Here is a 24,005-nt window from a genome sequence, read left to right as displayed (position 1 = left end):
AGGTGGCCCCACCCTTCTAAGCTGGTCTAACTCTTCTCTCTCCCCCTCCGTCCTACTGGCCTCAGCTGTAGGGCACGGGGTCCCTGCTGTTCCCATTTCACTACATGGTCTTTCTGGAAGCCTGAGGATGACATGACCCTGAATTACAGGAAACAAAATGGGCTTTATAGCAGCTACTTTCTACTTCACTGGGGGTCTTTTTCTGTTTACTTCCAAGTCTAACGCACGCCCTATGACTGCCAGCTTATTCCAGCTAATAGTACATTTTCCTTTGAAAAAACCATTAACAAATTTCTGAAACACACATTTGCTGACACTGCTACTCCCTAATTCACACCAAAATCTAACAAAGCATCAGAACCCTATAGCATTTCACGGCATATTAGGGGCAAAAATGATGCCTGCATGTTCCAGATAAGGCTTCACTGGCTTAGTATACGGACACTTGAAGGATCCAAGAAGGTTCATAAATTAAAAGAACAAATAAAACAGGGCCCTTAAGAGATTTCATATCAGCTATGACTAAAGCAATTTTGTCATAAGATCAATCAAATCTCCTTTACTTCGCTCTGACCATAAAGAGAACTGTGCACTTCGAAAATTAAGCTCCTTCCAACATTGCTATAGAAGATAATAAATCATTTTTAAAATATAGAACAATAAACCCAGTTCTAGAAAACTGAGGGGAGTCAGAGTGGTAGGAAAGGAGGCCAACTTTAAATGTCATCACCAAAGCAGTCGCTTGCAAGTGTGACTTGAGAGACGCAGGAAGGCCTCTGCCTAAAATCCCAAATTAAAGCAGGACTCTTGAGTCTCCTCTGGATGGAATAGGATCTTTTAAAGAGAAAACCCAGGCCCTGGAGGTTCTGGAAATAGACCAAGGCAATGAAGGTCAAGAGAAAATGAAGAGGAAAAAAGTGAGGAGGAGAGGAGAATTTTAAGCTTTGGACACTGATGAGGTTCCAGCATAAGCATCCCAGTCCCAAGGGAAAAGGCGGGACCAGGAGTGTAGACAATGGAAAGAAGGAAGATGGGAAAAGGTGAAGGACCATTTCTCCTACCCATGATTTTTACTGTGGGTGATCCCTGCTGGCGAACACACCCACCAGTACCTCTTCCAAATCAAAAGCACGCAACCTGGCAGGCTGTGACCAAGGCAAACCAAAGCTACGGGTTCTGACAGCCCAATGCTCCAGTAGTGAACACACCTCATTCCTATTTGCCAAAAAAGAAAAACAAGAGAATTCACAAGGTGAGAAAAAAAACCCAGAAATCTCAATAATTACCTTTTGTCAAGAAGTGAGCAGTCTCCTGTGGGGACCAAATCAAGACAATGTTGATAGAAAACAATCAAAACACCAGCCACACTCACCAGCAGAAACAACAGCTTGGAAAGGGTTTGCTATTGCAGAGAACATAGGAGGTCTGGCTCTAAGCCTCCTGAGTGACTATCAAGCACCGTGGCCAGACAAGGCAAATATCTAAAACCCATTTACAAATGCAAAACCATTTCCACTAACTTCCTTTGCAACTAAAGACCAAGCAAGCAAATCATCCCATTTTATCAACATGCCCAGAGGCCAAATAAATAAAACAAATTAAATACAAGAAACTGCAGCTTACATAAAAACTGATTTTTAATACTGAAGTTAATTAATACAGTTACTGAGCACCTATTCTGTGCAAATCACTGGGCATTTAAAGATGATTAAGAACTGATCCAGCAAGCAGAAAAGAAAAAGAAATAAAAGGTGCTCAACTTATTAAAGAATAAACAAAACTGTCTCTATTTGCAGATGATATTTTGCATATTAAAAATCCTAAGGAATACACATACGTATACACAAAACTATAAAAGACAATAAACAAATTCAGCAAATTGTAGGCCATAAGAACAATATACAAAATGTTAACTGTATTTCTATACACTAACAATGAATAATCCAGAAATGAAATTAAGAAAACAATTCCACTCACATCAAAAAAAAGTACTTAGGAATAAATTTAACAGAAATGTAAGATTTGTACATTAAAAACTACAAAACATCACTGAAAGAAATTTAAGACAAGAAAATGAGGCCGGGTGCAAGTGGCTCACGCCTATAATCCCAGCACTTTGGGAGGCAGAGGTGGGCGGATCATCTGAGGTCAAGGATTCAAGGCCAGCCTGGCCAATAGGGTGAAACCCCATCTCTACTAACAATACAAAAATTAGCCAGGTGTGGGGGCGGGCACCTGTAATCCCAGCTACTCGGGAGGCTGAAGCAAGAATTGCTTGAACCCAGGAGGCAAAGGGTGCAGTGAGCCAAGATCGCGCCATTGCACTCCAGCCTGGGCAACAGAGGAAAATTCCGTCTCAAAAAAAAAAAAGAAAAGAAAAGAAAAGAAAATGAAAAAAAACTCCCAAGTTCAAAGATAGATGTTATGATAGATTGTTAAGATGTCTATACTCCCCAAATTGAACTACAGTGTCAACATAACCTCGATGAAAATCTCAGCTGGCTTTTTTGCAGAAATCGAAAAGCTGATCCTAAAATTCACATGGAAATGCAAGAGACCCTCAATAGCCAAAACAATCTTGGAAAAGAAAAACAAAGTTGGAAGACTCATACTTCCTGATTTCCAAACATACCGTAAGGCCTATAATTAATTAAGGCTTTATGGTACCAGCATAAAAGATAGGCATAAAGATCAATGGAACAGAACTGAGGGTCCAGAAATAAACCCATATATCAAAAGTAAATCAATTTTTAAAAAGGACGCCAAGAGAATTCAAGAAGAAAAGAAAAGTCTTCCCAAGAAATGGTGCCAGGACAGCGATATATCCACAAGCAAAAGAATGAAGTTGGACCCCCACCTCACCTCATATACAAATATTAACTCAAAACAGATCAAAGACCTAAATGTAAGAACTGAAATTATAAAATGGAAGAAAATACAGGTGTAAATCTTTGTGACTCTGTATTACACAACCAAAGGAAAAATGACTATTCTGGATGTCATCAAAATTAAAAACATTTGTCCTTTGAAGGACACCATCAAGTGAGTGAAAAAACAATCTACAAAATGAAAATTATTACTTGCAAATTATATATCTGATCCGGGTCTAGTGTACAGAATATATGAAGTAATCTTACAACACAACAATAAAAAGACAAATAATCCAATATAAACATGGCAAAGGCTTTGAATAGACAGTTCTCCAAAGAAGATACGCACAGCCATGGGCATGTAAAACAATGCTCAAAATCATTAGTCATCCATCAGAGAAAGACATATCAAACCCACCACTTCACACCTACTAAGATGGGTGTAATAAAAAAGACAGACAATAACAAGAGTTGATAAGGATGTGGAGAAATTGGAACCCTTACACATGGCTGGTAAAAACGTCATGTGGTGCAGCCTCTTTGGCAAACAGTTTGGCAGCTCCTCAAAAAGTTAAACTGACTTTAAATAAAGTTTAAGTTTAAAAAGTTAAAGTGACTTAGCAATTCCACTGCTAGGTATATACCCAAGAGAACTGAAAATGTATGTCTACACTAAAACTTGTAGTAGAATATTCACAGGATTATTCATGATAGCCTAAAAGTGGAAGCAACCCGAATGTCCATCAACTGATGAATGAATAAACAAAATGTGTCATACACATATGACAGAATATTATTCAGCCATAAAAATAAATAAAGTACAAATCCATGCTATGATTTGGATGAATCTTAAAAACATTAGGCTACATAAAGGAAGCCGGACACAAAAGGCCACATATTATATGATTCCATACATGAAACGACCAGAATAGGCAAATCCACAGAGACAGAAAGTAGATGAGTGACTGCCAAGGACTCGGGTACAGGGGACTAGGGAATGACTCCTACTGGGTATGGGGTTTCTTTTTGGTGATGAAAATGATCTGGAATTAAATAGTGGTGATGGCTACACAACTTTGCGAATACACTAAAAACCACTTAGTTGGACACTTTAAAATGGTGAATTTTATGGTATATGAATTATATCTCAATTTTTTTAAAAAAGCAACAACAACACAAAGTAAGTTTCTCAGGATGCTATAGAAAGGTTTTTTCAAAAATAAATAATTCAACTTGAGGATATGATTCAGCGACCATGTTGTCTTTTCAGGGCTATCAACAAGCCATTCCTGGCTGATTTTTGTTCCTATCATTTATTCCAGGGCCTTTTCACATCCAGTATATATGAATACAAAGAACTATGGAATTTTTAGGTCAGGGAGGATGGTCAGAGAACACCTAGTCCAAATCTCTCATGTTAGAGACCAGATACACAGTTAACTGGCTCAAGGTCACAATAAGGTGACCTTGTAACTCCGATTCCGCTCTCCTAACTCCCTGGCTAGGTCTTTCTGCTCCACAACATAAACACAACCGAACCACAGGGCAAATGTGAAAACCACTGCTTCACAATACAGAGGACATCTTCCAACGATGAGAACACTGGCTCCCCGCAAAATCTAGGGAAGCTCACTAGATATAAGAAAATCAGTATTTTCTTAAAGTTCAACAGTCCACATTACTCAATGACCACAAAACCCGGTGATCATCACTGATATAACCTGCTTTTCACCAGAGAAGCAAAGCACAACAAAGTTTTAATTAAGAGACCAAGGAAAGCAGCAAAGACTGCAAAAAAGACCGCTCCGAGGCAAGACGGATGGCAAACAACACGGCCTCATTCAGCCCAAACTCAAACCGGCAAGGCACCCATTGGGATTCCAGCTCAAGTACCAACCACCACATCAACTCCAGTGATACCTGCAAGGAGAGAATCTTCAAAGAAGGTGATGAAAGAGGTAAAGTTCACTCTGAGCTCTAACTTCTTAGAAAGCATAAATATTAATAGCCAAGATAAAGAAAAAACCAGAGAAGGTGACCAAAATAAGCAAGGGTGTCAAGAGGCAGGGGAAGTGTTGCAGACAGCAGCAGACATGGAAGGTCAAGAGCTGGAAAGACTGGACTCATCACATCCAACCCTCCGTGTTACAAATGACGAACTGGGGCAGGACCACTGAAGTCACCTGCTCCAAGGTCCAAGAGCTGGTAACAGATTCAGGCTATCAGGGGAATACAACACAAGGCCTTAACATTCTCCCTTTCTTTCAAAACCTCTCCAAACTCCCCTAACTGTTAGGAGGGAGCTGACTTATCTCCACCCAAATCTACCTAGACATGCCACATCCATGATTCACCCTTCAGTGGCAATCTCAAAATACAATTTGCTGAAACGAAGGGAATACTCTTACGGGTCTGGGTGGCTCCTAGTCCTTTTCATACAGTGACAGTGTTCTTGGCCCCTCAGCTCTAAGGGGGCCACTCGGTCAAGGTTAAATTAACACCTCTGATGCTAAGTGCCTCCCCAGGGGTTAGTGTCTGATGACCTCCAGGTAATCACATTCAGCAACAATGGGGACTGCAGGTGATCAACGACCATCATTACCCTGCACTAAGGAAACCCACAGAAACACCTACAGAGAAATCTTCCCAGGCAACAGCGAGACTGGCAGGTGAGGCATTAAAAGATCAACAGGAGGGGACCTCCTCCACAGCACTGGGATTCTTACTCTATCAATTGCTGGTTGTGGAACGTGGAACCTGGAGGCATGTCCCCATAGCACCAACCTCAAGACTATTGAGGGGATCAAATCATCAGTTTAAAACACAGCACAGTCCTTAACACAGAATTAAAGCTCAGAGAAATGTCAGCACTGTCACCATTATTGTTTTCATTTAAAAAAAAAAAAAAAAAGCCAGGCGCGGTGGCTCATGTCTGTAATCCCAGCACTTTGGGAGGCCAAGACGGGCGGATCACGAGGTCAGGAGATCGAGACTATTCTGGCTAACACAGTGAAACCCTGTCTCTACTAAAAATACAAAATAATAGCCCAGCGTGGTGGTAGGCGCCTGAAGTCCCAGCTACTCGGGTGGCTGAGACAGGAGAATGGCATGAACCCGGGAGGCTGAGCTTGCAGTGAGCCAAGATCATGCCACTGCACTCCAGCCTGGGTGACAGAGCGAGCCTCTGTCAAAAAAAAAAAAACCCTCTAAGAAGAACAAGATTTCTTCTGAGAAGCAGGGGAAAGAGATCCCGACAATCCTGACTGCCTGGCTAGAATCCTAAAAGACAAGGGAATTCATCATGAGAGAGAACTGTCTTCATCAACCACCTGATTTTATTGAGAAAGCCATCTTCAGCATGGAGTGGAAAAATGACATCATTAATAACACCGTTGGCAGGGAAGGCCTCCTGCCAGGGTGTCAGCAATGCCCCTGGCCACTCCGCTCTGCGGGGCTGGGCATGTCGGCAGAGCAGTGAGGAGACGAAAGAAGAACAATTTCTGTAGCAAGGAGGACAGATGAGGCAAACAGGAAATGAGAAGCAACAAGGATTTGCCAGAAGCACCCACTCAAGCAATGCAATAGCTGCAACTTTCTAACACTAACAGCAAAGGAGGGCGTGCTGGCTACAGAGGCTGCAACACCAAGGGTCCTGGTTGGCACAGGCTCTACAGAGGCTGTTGGCTGCTAAAAGAAATAGCAGACTCTGGTGTCAAAATGCTTGATTTGAATGAATCCTGGCTTCATCACTTCCTAGCTCCATGAACTTGGTAACGTGGCCTAATTTCGCTGGACCCTATAGCATTTTGGTAATAACTAAATGAGTTAATAATTGATATATGTAAAGAATTTAAAGCATGCCTGGCACACAGTAAGTGCCCCATAAACGTTAGAAAAGACAAGGGGGAGGCTGGGCACGTTGGTTGGCTCCTATAATACCAGCACTTTGGGAGGGCAAGGCAGAAGGATTGCTTGAGTCTAGGAGTTCAAGACTAGCCATGGGCAACATGGTGAAACCCTCTCCACAAAAATTACAAAAATTAACCAGGGGCCGGGCATAGTGGCTCACACTTGTAATCCCAGCACTTCGGGAGGTCGAGGTGGGTGGATCACTTGAGGTCAGGAGTTCAAGACCAGCCTGGCCAACATGGCAAAACCCTGTCTCTACTAAAAATACAAAAATTAGCTGGGTGTGGTGGTGGGCACCTGTAATCCCAGCTAGTCAGGAGGCTGAGGCACAAGAATCACTTGAACCTGGGAGGCGGAGATTGCAGTGAGCCGAGATGGCGCCACTGCACTCCAGCCTGGGTGACAAAGCGAGACACTATCTCAAAAATAATAATAATAATTAATAAATAAATAATTAACCAGGAATGGTGGGGCACACCTGTAGTCCCAGCTACACAGGAGGCTGAGACAGGAGGATCGCTTGAGCCCAGGAGGTCAAGGTTGCAGTGAGCCAAGATAGCACCACTGCATTCCAGCCTGGGCAACAGAGCCAGATTCTGTCTAAAAAAAAAAAAAAAAAATCAACTGAAATTAACTTCAACCACACTCTGGATACCCCCAATACACTCTTACAACAGCAGCATCATTTCAAATAAATACCCTCACCGAAAACAGCACACACTGCAAAGTCTCCCTTAAAATTCTGGGTAGGTGGTGCCCATGAATCTTCTGGTGCTTCACAATGGAACTTGCCCTACAGAATCAAGGGCAGTACATGCCGTGTGAGACAAACAAGAAAGGCACAAATAGGAGAGCTGGGTTGTAGGACCCACCCAGCTCAGAATCCTAATTACAGGATTTAGAAGGTCCAATTCACAGCTCTCCTGAACTCTTGAGGCATGCACAAGTATATGAACTAACCTGTGGGATCAGATGAGAAGCTGCCAAGCCATAACCCTGAAAGAACAGAGGGCACCCCACGGATGTAAAACCACAGCGGATGGCTCCCTGCCAAGAGCGCTTCTAAACACCTTTAGTGCCTCAATTCTAACACTGGCCTGAGGTGCAACTCTTCTCAGCTAGACTCTTAGAACCGATTCATGGCAATGACAGCATAATAATTACGAGATATAATAATTATATTTAACAAACAGAGTTGTTAAAGAATCCATCACTCTAAAAAAAAACTAGCTAAACAAAACTTACCATCAAGCCTGGAATTCTCAGTCTGAATTCAGGGGGTCCATAAACTTGGATTGGAAAAAAAAAATTTATCTGTATTTTCATTAGGGTCTAACTGAAATTTATCATATCTTTCAATTACAAATGTAAGCAACACGTGCTAATATTATCAATACCTGCAACTCTAATAAAAGATACATGAATATTACATTATATTTATTAGAAATATCTCATATCAATATCTCAAATATCATCAATATCTCAAAATAAAGGTATTTATTAGACCAACCACAAAATCTTGTTACTAAATGCTTTAGTAAAGAAGCATTATAAGCATGGCAAAAACTTTTTAAATATTCTGCTAACTGAATTTCAATATACAGTCGTGCTCCACATAATGACATTTCAGTCAACAATGAACCACATACACGACTTCTCATAAGATTATAAGAGGGATTTTTATCATCTTTTCTATGTTTAGATACACAAATACTTGCCATATACAAATACTGTAACGGTGTCACAGTTACCACAGTATTCCATACAGTGGCATGCTGTACAGGTTTGGAGCCTGGGAGCAGTAGGTTCTTACCACATAGCCTAGGTGCCTACATGCCATCTGGGTGTGTGTAAAGTGCACTCTAGGATGTTCGTACCACAAAGAAATCTTTAAACGATGCATGTTCGTCATCAAGCAATGCATGACTGTAATTAGTTTCCTTTGAAATCTTATTTTGTTCTATGCATTAAAACATTGTCCTGAAGAGGCAGACCACCTTCACCAGAGTGTCAAAGGGAGCCATGGCACAAAAAAGGTTAACAGGATGAAACAGGACTGCAAATGAAACATGAGATTATTAAGTGCTTTATAAGGAAGGAGCTAGTCCTGTCCACAATTTTTTCTTTTTTTTTAAGACGCCCAGGCCATCCTGTCCACTTTTACATCCCTGGCACCTGGCATTGACAACATATGGTAGGGGTCCAATATACCATTTATGAGTGGAGAAACTCAATCAGTCAAATCCCTTCACAGAAATGACCATCATCATAAAAATACAGCCCAAGCATTCCAGCTCAGGTTGGTGGTCTGTTTATTCCAAGACATTGATGATATGATAAAAACGATAATGGTATAAAAAGCACCTGGAAGGGCAGCCAGGAGCAGCGGCTCACGCCTATAATCCCAGCACTTTGGGTGGGCGGATTACCTGAGGTCAGGAGTTCAAGACCAGCCTGGCCAACACGGTGAAACCCCATCTCTACTAGTACAAAAATTAGCCAGGCACGGTGTCAGGCACCTGTAATCCCAGCTACTCAGGAGGCTGAGGCAGGAGAATCCTCCTTGAACCCAGGAGACAGAGGTTGCAGTGAGCTGAGATCGTGCCACTACACTCCAGCCTGGGTAAGAGAGCGAGACTCCATCTCAAACAAACAAACAAAAAAGACAAAAAGTACCTGGAAGGGCCCTAGCAATCCACTTGGAGGCCACATTACACAGAAAAGACATAAGCAAAGGAGGTAGGTTCAGATCATGGAACGTCACCTCTCTTTAGTAGGGAAAGAAAGAGGAGTGTTTGGGGACCTGAAATGGGGACAGCATCCCAGGTACCTGACAATGCCCAGAAATATCACCTGCTATAGTCTGCCCAGAAACAGCAGAGGGTCGCACGAGCAGACCCCTCTGTCCCAGTCTATGCAGCCATGCTTCTCTCTTTCCCTGGGCCCCAGTCTATGCAGCTATGCTTCAATCTTTCCTTGACTGACCCTGGAACTGGTCCCAACACAAGTCCTATACCAGTCACATCAAGCAGCACAGAGTTGGCCTGGATTCTGACACTAAGTAGCTCTAGACAGCACCAGCTTCACCGTGGGGATGCTAGGTCTGTTCAGAGGGCTTGGATGAATTGAGCTTGGCTGTTGCCTTGTTCGGGGCAGCTCTGTTGGGTCTACCTCTATGCCAACAGCACACAATCATGACAATCCATTAGCAGGTTTGGACCCCTCTTCTTGTACAATGGACCTCAATCGGACCACTTACCACCATCCCCCCTGCTACCTCCTCGTCCAAGACCCTCTTGCCTGGATGACTACAATAGCCCCTCACGCAGCAACTGGTCTCCCTCTTTCCTTTCATGCCCTGCTAGTCTATTTTTCCCTAGAACCACCACAGTGAAGTCTTTAAAATGTAAATCGGACCATGTTATTCCCTGCTGAAAACCCTTCAACAGCTTCCCATCACAACAGAACAAAATCCAAATTCCTTCCTCAAGATGGACAAGGCCCTGTGTGACCTGGCGCTGCCCACCCCTCTGCCCGCTGTCTCTCATCCTTCTCTCCCTCACCCACTCCCCCCCCACACCCTGACCTTCCTTCAGTCCTTCCGTGATCCCGCCCATTGGCATTTCAGGGCCTTTTCCCAAGCTGTTCTATTCCCACATCTTCTGTGACTGGCTTCCTCTCTGCATTCCAGCCTGCTCAAATGTCACCTCTGCAGAGAGGCTTTTCCTGATTTTGGTTTCCTAATCTCCAGAACCACTTTGTATCTCCATGATATGCATGACTTTCCTTTACAGCACTTATCAACTGCCTAAGGTTATGTTACATAACTGTCTGTCAGTGATTATCAACCCTATTTGGGAGGAGCCTTTAAAAAATGCCAAGGCTCCAGAGCCCGCCCGGACCAATTTAAGTCAGAATTCTAGGGAGTGGAGCCAGGCAGCTCTGCTTCACAAACGCCCAAGCAACTCCAGTGTGCAGCCGGGGTTCCGTCTAGAACAGTGCTTCGTAAGCTCTCACGTGCCTGTGGTGTATGTGGGGATGCTGTAAAAATTCAGGTCCTGGGTGGAACCTGGGGCTCTGCATTTCAGCAAGCTTCCAGGGGATGCCTCTGCTGCTGGTTGCTGAACCAATATGGTAGCCACCAGCCACATGTAGCTACTAAGCAGATACGGCAGCTGAGAGCTGGATTTGTCTTAGGCTGCCTCATCAGACAGTGCAGGCCTAAAATGTATGTATATGCTCCACAAAGGAAGGCACTGGTGCCTGGAAACATGGGGTGCACGGGAAGAGTTAAGGATCACTCCAAATTCTTGGTCTCAGCAGCCCTCTGGAGACCAGGTGACTGTGAAAATCCCACCACAGAGGCTGAGTTGGCTGCCACCTCAGGACTAGATTAATATTTACCTAAGGCAGGGAGGCAGGTACAAAAGACCACAATGAACCAGCTTAGTGCCTTAGCATTTGGTAACTCACAGGTAACTGCCTGGACTTCAAGACTCAATGGCACGACATCATACAAGGCCCTCCCTCACCACAGCCCCAGGCCCTGGGACCCCTTGCACCCTTGCACCCTTGCACATCCACAGGACTCCGGGCATTCCTACAGATGTGGTCCTCACATTTTTTGCACTGATTTATTTACAGGATTAGGATTCTGTTCCTCTTGCTGGACTGCAGGTCCCTTCAAAGAGAGAACATATTCTTCCTGGTGTTCTATTCCTGCCACCTCACACATAGCCTAGCACACTGAAGGACTCAGGAATGCTGAGTGCATGGCAGGACCTGGAACCCACGAGGAGTGGCATCAGTACTTCTACCATTGATCCTAAGAAGGAAACTGAATTCAGCATTCACCGGAGGGCAGGGAGGAAGGCTCACATATGAAGAGAAAATGGCTTCCTTAAGTGATTCAAAATTTTCTGAAATTCAAATTTCAGAACACAGTTTAAAACGTGGCCCTGTTTGACCCATCAAAGCTCACTTCCAAAAACATGAATGCTCTGGGCAAGGAGGTGATGTCCTTCTGAAGACAGCAAGAATCTGTTCATCTGGGGACTTGGAGGAGCTGTTTTTCAAACAAGTCACAAAGGGCTAACACTCAGAATCACATTCTTGCCAAAAAGCACGTAGGCCTGGTTCCCACTGTTGCTGCTAGGAGGGGTCTGGTCCCATGGACGGCAGGGCCCCTGGGAGCCGGCAGGCCCAGATGCTCACCCCACCCCTGCAGTTAGAACCCTGTGCTTATGACAGCAATGGGATTGCCAAGGTAACCAAGGACAACAAAGTAGAGAATTACGGCCCCGGAAGGAAGTAGATTAAATTTTAATACTTACAAGTCAACATCAAATTTATTTTTAAAACTACATCAATGCCAAATAAGCAAGGCAGAATGGATGGTGCTATAAAGGAGGGTCTAACTAAAAACACGAATATTCCAAATATGTATACAATTTTTCCCTATTTTGAGAATATTTCAAAGTGCCCAGAGGCTCCAAGAAACCAAAAAAAAGAAGAAGAAAAAAAAAGAAACAAAAAAACCCTCACTTTTCAAATTTCTGTCACAACTACTTATTTTTCCATTATTTCCAAAAGCACAGGACAGACTCTGGTTGCAGCACCAGACTTTGCTAAGTTTGCTAAAATTGTACAAAATGATGACTTGAACCAGAGAAGGTGGTCAAGTGAAAATTATAAAACACAGGTATGCTCTCACCAGCTGTCAGGACAACAAACTTTTTTTTTTTTTGAGACGGCGTTTTACTCTTGTTGCCCAGGCTGGAGTACAATGGTGTGATCTTGGCTCACCGCAACCTCCACCTCCTGGGTTCAGGTGTTTCTCCTGCCTCAGCCTCCCAAGTAGCTGGGATTACAGGCATGCACCACCACACTCAGTAAACTTTGTATTTTTAATAGAGATGGGGTTTTTCCATGTTGGTCAGGCTGGTCTCGAAATCCCAACCTCAGTGATCTGCCCGCCTTGGCCTCCCAAACTGCTGGGATTACAGGCGTGAGCCACCACATCTGGCCTGACAACAAACTTTTAAAAAATACACACAGGTTAACAGAAACACGGTAGTGTTTCATTCACTCACCCATTCAGCCATTCAGCCATTTCCCTGACACTTCCCCCATGTAAATCCCATCCTCACTCTAAAAGCCCTCACTGGGGCCTGTGGACTCACTATATAATCCGGTAACCAATTGTCTGGCAGCTTCTGTGCTGTGTATTATCTCACTAAAACCTCACCCCAATCCTCTGAAGGTGACAGGTATTATTACCCAGACTTTAAAGCTGAGGAAAATGAGAAAATGTTAGGCATCTCACTCAAGTTCACTCAGCTGGCAAGTGGTGGAGTCTGAACTTGAACCCACGTCAATCTGACAAAGGAGTAATTTAGAGAATTCAGCATTATGAAAAGTAACAGGAAGCAGCATGGTTTCTGAAAGCAGCAGGAGCCAAGTTCAAAGTCCACCTCAGAGCCCTATAAACTTTAGCAAATTACTTAACCTCTCTGAGCCTCAATTTCCTCACCTATAAAGCAGAGATAAGGACTGAATACAATACCTGTGAGTTTCATAGTACAGGATAGGGACCCACAGTTACTATAATAATATGCCAGCAACAAGTATGCAAATCAAAACAGTACATTTTAACTGTAAAATGATCTTTTGGCAGATATAACCTACATTAGAAATAACAGATTCAAAAAGGTTTATCAGTTTAAAATTAGTTTGCTGGCCGGGCGTGGTGGTTCATGCCTGTAATCCCAGCACTTTGGGAGGCCAAGGCAGGTGGATCACCTGAGGTCAAGAGTTTGACACCAGCCTGACCAACATGGTGAAACCCCGTCTCTATTAAATACAAATAATTAGCTGGGCATGGTGGCACATGCCTGTAATCCCAGCTACTTGGGAGGCTGAGGCAGGAGAATCGCTTGAACCTGGGAGGCAGAGAGTGCAGTGAGCCAAGACTGAACCACTGCACTCCAGCCTGGGCAACAAGAGCGAAACTACGTCTCAAAAAATAAATAAATAAATAAATACAAAATTAGTTTGCTAGTTCCATGATTCATTTGTTTAAAAATAAGACCAAGAGCTTGCAAATTTTATTTTATTTGTTAAATGAGTAACTTTATGTCATGATACCCTCTCACGTTTCGTCTCAGTATGAGAAGATTTTTGTTTAAAACCAAAATACTGTATGCATCATTTGTTATTAAACCATATACAGAACAAGTTTTGGTAATAGAAAGGAACATTAGACACCCTGGGAAAGAGCATTATTTAAAAATCCACATTGATTTACCTCAGAAAGTGAATAACTTTCAAATTTAGTTATAAAACCAAGCTCACACGTACCATCATCATAGCACGTATGTAGATTTGCTTAAAGTGAAATAAACCTGAAATGATTTTAATTTTTCCATTTTCAGACTTGAACCAAATCTTGGGCTTAGACGGCAACATGAAGCAAGCTTGCAATTTAATGAAATGACCAAATCCAGTCTCTTTGTAATCTGCTCAGTAACTGAGCTCTAGGGTAATCTCCTGCACAGCATACAAAAAGAGCTTTGGAATTACACACTGTAAACTAAAATTAATCAGAGAAAGTGTATGCCAATTTTAATAGCAATTCCTATTTGCTTGGCTTTCCAACATCTGCCAATGCTAATAATATTTAACTGACAAACTGCAGTGGGGAAAAACAACAGAACTTTAAACATAATCAAGCTTTCTAAAGAAAGACATCATGCACAATGCTTCCTTCCCTTAAGAAATATTCAGCTACCTTTTTGGTTGCAATCATTCCATAAACATTATTAATGGTGTATTCTCAAAACACTGTGCTTTTTAACTGGCACTTAGGAAAAAAATTCATTCACCCATCCCCATCTGCCTCATTTGAAGGCATCATTTTTAAGCCTTGCTGCTAAAAGTAGAATTAAGTGATCTGGGGAATCACCGAACTCATAGGAAAGGTTTACATGCAGCTCTCTTCCGCCAAATTAAATGGAGAGAAGCAAGGCTACCCAAGCTATATTAACAGCATTCAGAATGCTGAATCTGTTACTTTTGATTCCCCTATATTGACTGTTTACAGCTACAAAGAAAAAATTTTTCCATTAAGGGAAAACATTCTGGATTTTTTTTTCAATTCTTAACAGCAGATGCTTTGTTCAAATGGGCAAAAAAAAAAAGAAAAAAGAAAAAAGAAAAATAATAATGCCATTGCTTCCTTTAAAGCTCTTTGGTGACCTCCCCTCAAGCCTGCTAGCCCAGGCGTTTTCTGCTGAAATACCTGCAAAACCCAATTTTAAAACTGTAACCTGACATTCTGGCCAAGAGACATTTAATCATGGATTCACTATCGCCACATGTGTGGCTTATAAACCTGTTCTGAGTCGAGCAGAGTGCTAAGCACTTCACATAGTCTCTGATCCTGGAAAGGATGCATAACTAATCCCGTTTGGTGGGTAAGGAAAAGGAGGACTGAAGGTGAGGATGTGCCTCAAACCACAGCCAACGGTGGCCCCTGGACTCACAGCCTGCCCATTTCCCCACGGCTTTAATTTTCAACCAAGCTTCTTCGTTCCTACGTGTTCCTCTCCCCAGGACCTGGAGAGCGTGCTAGTTAGCAGCTAGGCGTGATGACTTTGCACCTTGAAAGCACTTTACTAAAACCAGGCCTTTTCCAGGTTGAGGGGAAGGGTGGCACCCCGGATTCAAGCAGGTGAGACCCAGGTAACCGGGGAGCGGCTCCTGGAGGCCTCTTGGACCCAGAAGCGCCGACTCTCACACACCTTGCCCGCAGTTCCTTCTCCGGGCACGGGTGGAGCGCAGCCAGGCCGCCCTGGCAGAGGCGGACATGCCTTCCCAGGCAGCCCGGGATGCCCCGGACCCGCGGGCCCGAGGGTGGGGGCCCTGCAGGGCTCGGGGACTGCGGCGGGGAGCTCGGAGAGCGGAGCTGCCCCCGCCGCGCCACTTCAAGAACAAGTTGGTAAGGTCCGCGCCGGGGACCAAGGACCCCGGGCGGCGGCGGGCGGCGGTGGGCACCGGGATCCCCACAGCTCGCCGCAGACCCCGACTCTGGCCAAAGTTGGCCGCGCTGCGGGGAAAGGACCAGGCCGGGGAACCCCGCGAGGGCCACGAGGCCGAGAGAGGGGAGGTCTTACAGAGGCCCAAGGTGGCCATCACCCATCTCCTCCGAGCCACCTAGGCGGGAACAAAGGGCTTCTGTCTCGGGCAGGGTTGGCCCGGCCGCGTCCGGCTTCGGAGCAAAGAAAGTTTTCCCGGGATGCGGATGCGGGAGCGGCGGGCGGGGCTCGGGCGCGGGATACCTGCGGCCGGAGCCGCCGCACAGGCCGCCTCACCTCCTCGATGGCCGCCACGGTGTTCCGGCACTGCGCCGTGCGGGTGGTGAAGCTGGAGGCCGTGGGCGCCTTGTAGTCCTCATGGGTCTCGGCCACGAATTCCGACACGGAGATCTGGTCCGGCATCGCCTCGGCGCGAGGGCGCTGGCGCACGGCCGCGGGGGCGCCGCCGCCTCAACCGCCGCCGCGGGCTCCGACCGCCGCTCGGACGCCGCCGCTGCCGCCGCCGCTCCGGCCCGCGGACAAAGGGGAGAGCCGGGCGCGGGAGCCGCGCGGGGCCTGGCGGCGGAGCAGAGGCGGCGCGCAGCCCCGCGCAGCTCGGCCGGTCCGCCTGCCTGCGCGCCGAGGGCTCCGCGTCCGCCGCCGCCGCGTCCTCTCAGAGCGAGCCCCGAGGCGGGCGCGCACAGCCGGCGGGAACTACCCGCCACCCAGCCGCGGGCCCCGACGCCTCCCGCGGAGAGGGGCGGGTCCGGACCGGGGGCGGCGGCCGGCCGGGCGTGGGGCGGGGCGGCGGGAGGACCGGGCCGCCAATCGGCGCGCTCGCCGCTGCCGCGCCGCCGGGAAGCGGAGCCCGCAGGAAGGAAGGCGGCGCGCGCCCCGGCCCGCCGAGCCGTTCCTGGCCGCCGCGCGCCGCATTGTCTGGGCGTTCGGGGCCCCGCGCGCCGCACCCATACCCCGCCCCCGGCCGGCGAGGGTGCGTGTGGAGGCCCCCACTCCGACCCGCGGCCGCCGAGGGTGCGTGTGGAGGCCCCGACTCCGACCCGCGGCCGCCGAGGGTGCGTGTGGAGGTGCGCCCGGCCGGAGTCCGGCCCTGTGCGCGCCAACCGCCCCCCGCCCATGGCGCGGAGCACCTCTGGGCTCCCCACTTGAACGGCGGGCCGCGCCGGCCCATGAGGAAAGCGGGGTGCGGAGCTCGCCCCCTGCCGGAGGATGCGCTCCGCCCGCGGGCACCCTGTGGGGACCACAGCCGGACGCCAGAAGTGACCAAACCGTGAATGTGCGCGTTGCGTGCAGTCATTGCATCCTCGCAGCCCTAGGAGTCAGATGAAGAGATGGGTGCTTATTTTATATAGGGGACACAGTGTGCCCAAGAGCACAAGATAAACGGCCGGGTGGGGATTTAAACCCATGTCCCCTGACTCTAGTGTGAGTGCTTTAGAACGGTGAGGGACCCCTACTAAAAGTCCCAGTCGCGTTTCCTAAGCTGCCCAATGATAGGTGTTCTCGGTTATAGTTTTAGGGTACTAGGCCAGGACCCACCTGGGAAGGCTACTGAACGCCCTGTAGTGGTATTCTTGCAGACAGGGGAGGGAACCGAGGGGGTGCAGGAGGAGGAGGAGGGGGAGAACGTGCAACAGCAGCCAGCCAACCTCAAAAAACCGGCCACTAAAGGGTTCGAACTGGTACCGATTTTCATTTACAGCTCTTAAGGAAATTCTCGGTTATATTGAAAAATCCAGAAGCTCTGAAGATACCAGTCAAATAAAATCACACCCTATAACTCTACACCAGACTTGTGGCATGGTTTCTGTAGCTGCCAGCAGTAAAACCAAGAGAAACTTTACAAAAACCTTTTGTGCATCTGAAAAGGAGGAAGTGTGAGAGACATTGGAAATTCAGTATGTCAGACAAAGCCGTCTCCTGACACTGCAGGACAGTGGACCAAACAATCTTTTTAAAGCTCCCATGTAAGAAGTTGCTATATGAGGTGGCAGCTTGGGTCAGACATTATGTATGGCCTTTGGTATTTTAGTAGTACTGCATGTAAAATTTAACTTTCTAAAATCGCTGTATTCGTGGATAGCTTTTATCATTGCACTAGACAACAAATTACAATTTAAAAACTGTGTCTGTTTCTTCTTCTGATATTATTTCATCCTTTTGGTATCTGAAGTTTTCCTCTATTTGAAGCCTTCTACAATTCATGTTTTGTGTTTATTATTTATATTAATACATCTTCTGCAACACCAGGCAGATTCTGTTCCCTCCTAGCTAGTTTCCCAGTCACAGTTTTTGACATCAGGGAATATCCTGAATAACTTTTCAAGTCTTGATTTGTAGAGGGCTGGTCTCCATGAGGCTGTGAGGGATCTAAGAAAGAAAGTCGGGTTTTTCCTTGATGTCTAGTACAGCATTAACCAGACTAATCAATACTTCTACAAGGACAAAGTTAAGCTTGGTATTCTGTGTTCTCTCTTTATGTACAACTCCGGTTCTTGTTTCTTTTAGTTTAATTTTGCAGGTGCAGGAACCTTTAGTAGCCTCAAAAAAATAAAATTGCAAAGCTGTGTTGCATTAAAAGGCTGGTGGAAAACAAGTAGTTACCAAGTTCATTGGTGGCCTAAAGAGGATACCAAATTGATAGAATGCTAGAACCATTTATTCCTCCATCATCCCTTAGAAATCTAACTTGCCTATTGCATAAGCCTAGAATTAAAGCAAGACCAGAGCAAAACATTGCTAATGCCTTTCTGAGATTAATATAAGAATGAGTAGCTTCCAGTAAATAACAAAATTAAAGTTCAACATGGAGCAAGGAAACACTACACATACTCATTTTTTTTAATGCATCAGGGGAAGAAGAGTATGCTGATAATGTCATTACAGGCCTATACTCCCTTATCCAGAATTATTAAATCTAAAAAGCCCTGAAAATGTAGCTTTACAAATAGTTCTTAATAGTAAAATTCAGCTGAAATGAACTGACATGAGGCTATGTGTGGTCTTGTTTAACCTACTTCATGTGAATATGTATGTTTTGCTGCAAAATATAAACATGGTTGATTATGAAGTATTGCCCCAGACCTTACTGGGGGTAATTAGGAATATATGTTATATGCAATGTGTTACCTTTCTAAAATCCGAAAATTTGAGAATCCACACATATCTGGCCTTTGGGGTTTCTGTAGGAGATTGTAGGCCTGTATTATTAAAAAAAAAAAAAAAAAAAGAGAAGAAGGAGGAAGAAGGAGACGGAAAGAAGAAGAGGAAAAGGAGAGAATGAAAATGTGATATTAAAGACATCATTTCCAGAGAAGAGGCTCTCCTCTCAAAAATGAAATTTTTAGCAACCCAGTGTGATTGACCAACAGCCCCTTTTCCAAAGGAATGTTCTGCCTCTACTAGTTCACAAGAATCTGGGATTTATCACTCTCGGATCAAGGTGTAAAATATGTTCTTGACTCTGAAATTTGCTTGAGAGTTGGCTGGTTTACACAAGACTTGTCCAGTTCACTTGCTATTAACTTGTAAATGATTACTCTTGGAATGGGCAAATGTGTGCTTTGAAAGAACTATAGTAAGAAATAGAAACAACAACCTAAAAACCCTAGTAATGTAAACATGTAAGTATAACTGAAAGTTTCTTTTCATAACTTAATAATACTCTCCCCGAAATCATGGTGCTGAAGGGATCCATTTATCCCCAAAGTGAGAGAAAATTGAATACATTTACCACAGTTATCTCACTTTAGCACCCAGAAACTATTTTACAAATGAAAACTTGGGTTTTGGTAATAAATTGCTTCTCTGTGGTAAGTAAGCTAGCCTCCCTAAAGAGTGTAGCTTTGACTAGCTAATTTCTAAGGTGCCTCCCTGCCCTGGTGTTCATGCTGCCATTTTCTGTATTTTATGTTAGTTTAGACACAAGAGAGAAAAATGCCACAAAGCATTGCTACACATTAGTACTAAGACTCTAATTATTGTCCTAGACTTTTGAGAATGAGGCATGTTTTAGATGCCATTGGGAGCTAAATTTTTGAGAATGTGATCATTTTGTTAAGATGGTAGATTTAGATAACAAGCAGATTTATTCATTGCTAACTTTACAGATACTTGAGGCCTGTTCATTTTTTTATTTTAACAAAGCAGTTTCAATAGATGACACACTCATTGCTGAACTGGAAAGACAGTATTAGGTAAATTAAATATTATCAGTCATATACCAGAGTCACTTGTGCTGGCACCAGAGATCTGATTCTTCAGTTTGCAGGAATTTTGCAAGTTGTTGGTTGTATCTCTTCTGTATGGTGGAAGTATTATATCATGGTGTGCTAGTGAACATCTCTTCCCAACTCCATATTCTGGTAGTTTGAAATTGTCCATGGTGGAGTGTTTACACCAGGGAAATTGGCAAATGATAAAACTCAAAGGCTGATTTATTGTTTTGTTGATTGTCTAACTTAATAAACTTAATGCAGTTATAGAGAAAATGTCATGCAGATTAGACTTAAAGTGGGTGTCGGGTCTATAGCCATCACATTGTAAATAATGAATAATGAAATTTTTGAGGAAATACCCTTCTAATATTTTCAAACTAGTACATGATTCAGTAAAAAGGTCACTCATGTCATTGACAGATGAATAAAGTTATTGCATGCATCTTCACTGTTTCAGTTTTGTCTCATTGACGTAAACAAAAAAGTCAACTAATATTCAGGTTGAAACTACACTCATTTGTCAATGACATGAGCAACTTCTTTGCTGAGCTGGACAATAATCAAGCATTTATTTGTAGTCTGGTTTTGTCAAATTGTGGTTGAATTGCAGACATAGATTGGCTATGGATGAAAGCATTCTGTGAGAATCAATTAGCTATATGGAATTTACAGTAAAGAGTAGTGTGTAATTTGTAATTACTCATAAATTGTGTGCTACACATCTTTTCAATCAGTAAAAGTTAAAATAAACGTATTTACTTACGTTCACACATACACCTTTTCAGAGAGTAGATTGGTAAACATTGACCAGCCTACTTCTGAGTATAATTGTATCATCCTTGTCCAGAGCCAGGGCATTGGAACTCCCAGCTCTGAGTCACTCTTATGGAATTAAAACACATACAGGATAAAATCTCAGTAAATTGGACTATGTGAGCAAAGGAACTTGTGTTAATAAAAAGTATTTGTCTTTGAGTTATTAAGAAAATGCCATGTGTTGTTTTCAAGTACTCGGAACAACACAACCCAGTACTGACAGAGGGTGTGGTTTGTTTTAATGAAAGAGCAAAAAAGAGTTTAATAAGCACTCTGTATGTAAATAAGTTTCGCTAAAGCTTTTTAAGTGTGTTTGCAATAATTTATCTTCTTGAGTCAAATCAGTCTCTTCTGCCTCCATGGAGACCCATTGCTAATTTTGTAGGGCTCCCTCTTAGGTGGTACAGAAGTCCACTTGTGTCTTATCTGAACATGTTCTCCCTGGGCTAAAGAATGTCCAGTGGTTTCCGTTTGGCCCCCAGATAAGGTTTAAACTCCTTCGTCACAGTTTGTTCCAGCCTTTTCCCCAACTTCCTTGACTCTGGCCCTCCCCACACCGTGTTTTGACCCAGAGATCTGCAAACTGGCCCAGGGGCCAAATACAGCTCACAACCTGTTTTTATAGTGTTTGTGAGCTGAGAATGGTTTTGACGCTGTTTAATGGTTGAAGAAAATGAAAAGAAGAATAATATTTCATGACGTGTGAAAATTATATGGAACTCAAATTTGAAAGATTATAAAGTTTTATCGGCAGCACCACACCATTCTTTTACCTCTTACCCACGGCGGCGGCGTTGAGTAGTTTCGACAGACATCAAATGGCCCCCACACCTAAAATATTTACAGTACTGTCTGGCTCTTCATAGAAGAAGTTTGCCAGCCCCACTTTCACCACACCAAGCTTGCCACGTTTCCCAGCTCGCAGTGCCCTTGCGTGCCATTAAGCTGAATGCAGTCTGCCTGCCCTTCATCTGTTTCCCATAGGGCAAGTTAACTCACCATTCACTGAACACATTATGGATTTCCTCCGTGACCCCTCATGGGGACTCCTCTGCCTGGAGCACTCTTCCTCTTGTCCATCCGGCAAACTTCTGGTCCTCTTTCAGGGTCGAACCCAAATCTCCCCTCCAGACATCATTTTTGAAGTCTCTGGATAGAACCATCTGAGTTCCCGCTGCTTCCACAGTGCTTTACACATAGCCTAGTGCTGTTGTGAGGGGATGGAGTGAGGAGCACGCTGTGAAGTGCCACCCCTGCCCTTCCTCCCTGCCCGTGCACATCAGCGTCCTCTCTATTCTCATTGGCATGTGAAGTAATTGTTGTGGCCAAGGAATGGTTCAGACGAGATGGGAGCACTCATTTCATTGAACTGGTAAGTCTCAACTTCACTCTGGAAACACAACGCTTCTCTTGCCCCAAAGCACTGGATGTTTGCGTTATACAGATGTTCACATTAGATCATGACTACAACATCTGTTTTCTCAGCTCACTGCAGTCACTAGGCTTCTGGGAGAAGGGGAGGTGTTTTATTTATCTTTGTATCTCTAGCTCCAAAACAGAGCAGGCAGGCACACAATAGGTGCTCTGTAAATGTTCATAGAATTGAACTGCATGGAGGTGCTAATCCTTCAGCATACCAAATGAGAGAAGACGTGTCAATTCAGTGTAAGGAAAAGCCATTGGTTTGAGATGTGTGAAGGCACAGTGGTTTCCTTTCCCCGCATGACGGGGGTCTTCTCCCCACTCAAGTATTCTGGTAAAAATATGTTTACAGACAGAATGCGAGCAGTGGTTGGGAGGGCAGTGGTGATTGGATTGGGTCCCTTGCCCTATTACAGACTGAAATGTCTTTTTCCCTCTACGTCAGGAGCCTCAGTTCGGTTCCAGTTTCAGTATGGTGGTGGTGTGACACCATCACATATGAGCTGAGGACTTCTGTCCCCTCAACCCTTGCTACTCAAAGTGTGGTGCCCAGATCAGCTGCACTGGCATCACCTGGGAGCCTGGTAGAAATGCAGAACCTTGGGCCTGCTGAATCAGAGCCTGCTCTTCAGCGAGATCCTCAGGCAATGTGTTTGCACTTTACAATTCGAGCAGCATTATTCTAGCATAGTGGATACAGCATAAGCGAGGATTGATACTCCCACTTGTCAGAAGCCAGTATTCCAAGTTAGGTAAACCATACTGATGGGACTCAATAAAACCTGAAGGGTTAAGGTTTTTTCCAGTCCTAAGATTTAGGAAAGTTCCTTTCTGAAGTGCCATGCTGTAATATACTCTGTCTAGCTGCTGCTGTATACTGCGTTTCTTATTAATTTCACTAATATTTACTAAATACCTAGTATATGCCAAGCACTGTCCTCAAAACTAGGATGTAGTAATAAACAAGCCAGAGAAGGTGATGGGTGCTTTAGAAGTTAGATCTAGCAGGAGAAGGCAGATAGTAAGTAAATACACAACTAATCACGTAAGTCCTATCGAAGGAAATGAAGCAGAGGGATGGAATAAAGAATATTCTGGTAGGGTAAAGTGGCTATATCCGAGAGGACAATCAAGAAAGGCTTCTGGGAGGAAGTGACATTTGAACTGAGTCCAGAATGAGGAGGAGCAGCTGAGTGCGAATCAGAGAGGAGAGTGTTACAAAGGAACAGCAAATGCAAAGTCTCTGAAGCTGGAGTTAAGTAGACCTTGTGAGAAGGTCAGGGCAGCTGGAGCTCTGGGAGCAAGGCAGCAATAGCTGTGGCCGGGAGCTGATGCTAAAGAGATGGACAGGACCCCGGGGGTGCAGAACCTCAAAATCTTCTTGGGCTTGTTGTTTGTTTTGTTTGTTTGTTTTTAGAGACAGGATCTCGCTCTATCTCCCAGGCTGGAGTGCAGTGGCGCGATCATGGCTCACTGCCGCCTTGACCTCCTTCTCGATCTCCTCCTTGGATGTGTTTTTTACAAGCAGAGCGCCGGCATGATTTGTTTCACACTTTATAAAAGGTCATGTTGGCTGCGCCTGGAGAAATGATTATAGAGGGGCAAGTGTAAAGGCAAAGCAGTAAAATAAAATACTAATTCACAATAGATAAACTGGACTTCAAAAATAAAACTTTTGT

The 24,005-nt window shown here is 44.6% G+C and overlaps 1 protein-coding gene across 2 annotated transcripts in view; it reads right to left on the bottom strand.

The window, feature by feature from the left end:
• ASAP2 (ArfGAP with SH3 domain, ankyrin repeat and PH domain 2) overlaps nt 1–16,616 on the bottom strand; it is a 201,839-nt gene extending 185,223 nt beyond the window's left edge. For both annotated transcript variants that reach the window (XM_025354932.1, XM_025354933.1), the window contains exon 1: nt 16,151–16,616. In XM_025354932.1, coding sequence (XP_025210717.1) covers nt 16,151–16,276 — 126 coding nt within the window. In that variant the 5' untranslated portion in view covers nt 16,277–16,616. The remainder of the gene's footprint in view (nt 1–16,150) is intronic.
• Between the last annotated feature and the right edge of the window lie 7,389 nt (nt 16,617–24,005).

Source organism: Theropithecus gelada, chromosome 13 (assembly GCF_003255815.1).
Source record: "Theropithecus gelada isolate Dixy chromosome 13, Tgel_1.0, whole genome shotgun sequence".
NCBI classification, from domain to species: Eukaryota; Metazoa; Chordata; class Mammalia; order Primates; family Cercopithecidae; genus Theropithecus; species Theropithecus gelada.
The sequence above is the reverse complement of the archived record's forward strand: the minus strand, read 5'-3'. Positions and strand labels throughout refer to the sequence as shown.